At 43.7% G+C, this 2,380-nt stretch overlaps 1 protein-coding gene across 1 annotated transcript; it reads left to right on the top strand.

Annotated features, from left to right (window-relative positions):
* Positions 1 to 310: 310 nt before the first annotated feature.
* On the top strand, positions 311 to 1,392 carry LOC120973947 (NAC domain-containing protein 75-like). Its single transcript, XM_040400278.1, has 3 exons — positions 311 to 462; positions 648 to 850; positions 1,049 to 1,392. Exons 1-3 carry the CDS (start codon positions 311 to 313, stop codon positions 1,390 to 1,392), a joined length of 699 nt encoding a protein of 232 aa, XP_040256212.1.
* The last annotated feature ends 988 nt before the right edge of the window (positions 1,393 to 2,380 follow it).

Here is a 2,380-nt window from a genome sequence, read left to right as displayed (position 1 = left end):
CATGCATTGACATTTTGTTAGTTAAACCTATGGTGAAAAAGTGACACTAAATACGACTAGTAAGTAGTATAGTAGTAGTACTAGTATACGTCGGTCAAATTATTCATCATGTCCTCACATTGAATTGACGTGACAACACACTGCGCGTGAGGTGACACAAGAGTCCCGGCGGCGTGTTCGGTTCACCAAAGTGAGCATCACCCCTCTCGTACTACAACAACACTCTCGCATTCTCTACAAAATCACTCTCCCATTCTCTCCCGGTATCACCGCCTCCCAGCCACCGCCTTGTTCTGATCCATTTGGTACGATGAGCGATGAGCTACTAGAGTTGCTATACTTCATTGCAAGTCAAAAGGAAGACGCTGAAAAAATTGATCTCGACAAGGATGCTCTTCAAGCTAGCCAGATGAAGGAAGGAACCAGCAAGGCCGCTCCTATGAGTATTCATCCTGTCGCCCTGTATTATGATTTCGATCTTTATGGGGGTTTTCAAGTCTTTAGAGTGTACATGTAGTAATGAAGCTGAGACCCCAATTTGTTCAGGTATTGTGGACTTAAGATTTGGAGTACCACTTATCTGTCAAAATATATCATCATTTAGTTAAAACAGTTGATTGATCATACATTGAGTACCATTTAACTAGAATTAACCGATGCAAGTCCAAGAAGGATTGGTCGGTGCTGCTGGCTGGCGTCACGTTCGATCCCATGGATCAGGAGCTTATCGAGCACCTTGAGGCTAAACTGAGTGCTGACAGCGCGAGATATCACCCTCTCATCAATTTTTTCATACCAACCATCGACAGCGAGCATGGCATATGCTACACCCATCCTGAGAAACTTCCAGGTGAGACACAAATTGGCCGTCTACTTGCACAAACATATTCCTTTGTTTATAGCTCTATTTTTCTTTTTAGACGTAGACCTAGTGAAGCAATTACAATTTGATAGTTAATAAAAAGTGAAACAAGTGACTGCAACATGCCAAAGATGTTATGAAAATGCCAACTACCTACACTAAAACTTTTATTCAATAATACTGCAGGTATCACACTGAGTGGCCTAAGCAAGCATTTCTTCCAACGCAACTCTAGGGCGTTCAAAAGGGGCAAGCGGACGCGTCCCAAGATACAATCGGAGTGCGGCATGCACGTGATGTGGCAAAAGACCGGCAATACCTTGCCGGTGATGGTTAACGGCCGGCAGACGGGCAGCAAAAAGGTTCTGGTGCTGCACACCAACAAGAACTTCCACCAGCAAAGGACCAACTGGGTGATGCACCTGTACCACCTAGGGGACCTGGAGCAAGAGAAGGAGAGGGATCTGGTCCTCTGTAAGATTTTCTACCAGACGAACACTAGGGCCGGGACTAAACATATTATAAGTTAGTTTGGTATTGGTACTTGTACTACCTGGTCGTCTGCAAGTTGGAATTGTTGTTAAGGATCTTTTGGTATGAACTTGGCATTTGCTTCCAACCATCATGTCGAGGGTCGACGTGGATATAAAGCTGAATCAATTTTTTGGAACGAATTTTTAGGCACCTGATTTTTATTTGATGGGTAGCATAAGCACCTGCCGTTTGAATTCCCAGTTCTCCAAAAATTTCACATCTTCAAAGTACGCAGGGGATCCATCCGGTTTCACAAGCTGGTAGTTGGACGCAGCACGTCGGAACTGGGCTGTGGCATGCAAGCCCAGTTGCAAATTGTTAAAAGAGAGGAGCGATGGATTTGGGCCTTCCAGAAGAGTTAAGTGTCGCGACCTCGATCGTGAAGCACTTCCCATGGACTAAAAAAGGCCTAGTCCGTTATTATTAGTTGAAATATTTAAAATGTTCCATAATGAAAAGAAATATGTAAAATGTAATGAATTTAGTCTGTTTTCACTGAAAACCATCCGATTTGCATGAAATTCATCCGTGGAACCACAAGACAGCTGGTCATACAGAGCCTAACCGTACGGAACCAGTAGGTCCATGGCCATACGCAAGCAAGTGCATGCGCTTATTATCACGATGGAAAAATAAAGTTAATGTCTGAGACGGTGAAACCCATGAGGTTTTCAACGTAGTCAATAAACGAGAGAATTCTGCAAGTACACACTGATAACTGGGATCCAGCAGGTATATTGTTTTTTCAGGTCGAGCAAGTTTCAACTGGGTTGTAGACTGCCGAGTCTTGGTTTTTCTAATAGGCCCAGCCCATGACCACACGGGGCACAAAGATCCAGCTGGTATCGAATGGCCTCTGGCCTGCCAGCCTTAGTTATATTTTCTATTAGAACATCCGCAGGTAGTTTTTTTACTGAATAAAACACACAGCCAAGTTCTATTTTCCTCTTGAAACACCATGTCCTATTTCCGTCTTCTAATCTC

The sequence above is a fragment of the Aegilops tauschii genome, chromosome 2 (genome assembly GCF_002575655.3).
Source record: "Aegilops tauschii subsp. strangulata cultivar AL8/78 chromosome 2, Aet v6.0, whole genome shotgun sequence".
Lineage (NCBI taxonomy): Eukaryota > Viridiplantae > Streptophyta > Magnoliopsida > Poales > Poaceae > Aegilops > Aegilops tauschii.
The sequence above is the reverse complement of the archived record's forward strand: the minus strand, read 5'-3'. Positions and strand labels throughout refer to the sequence as shown.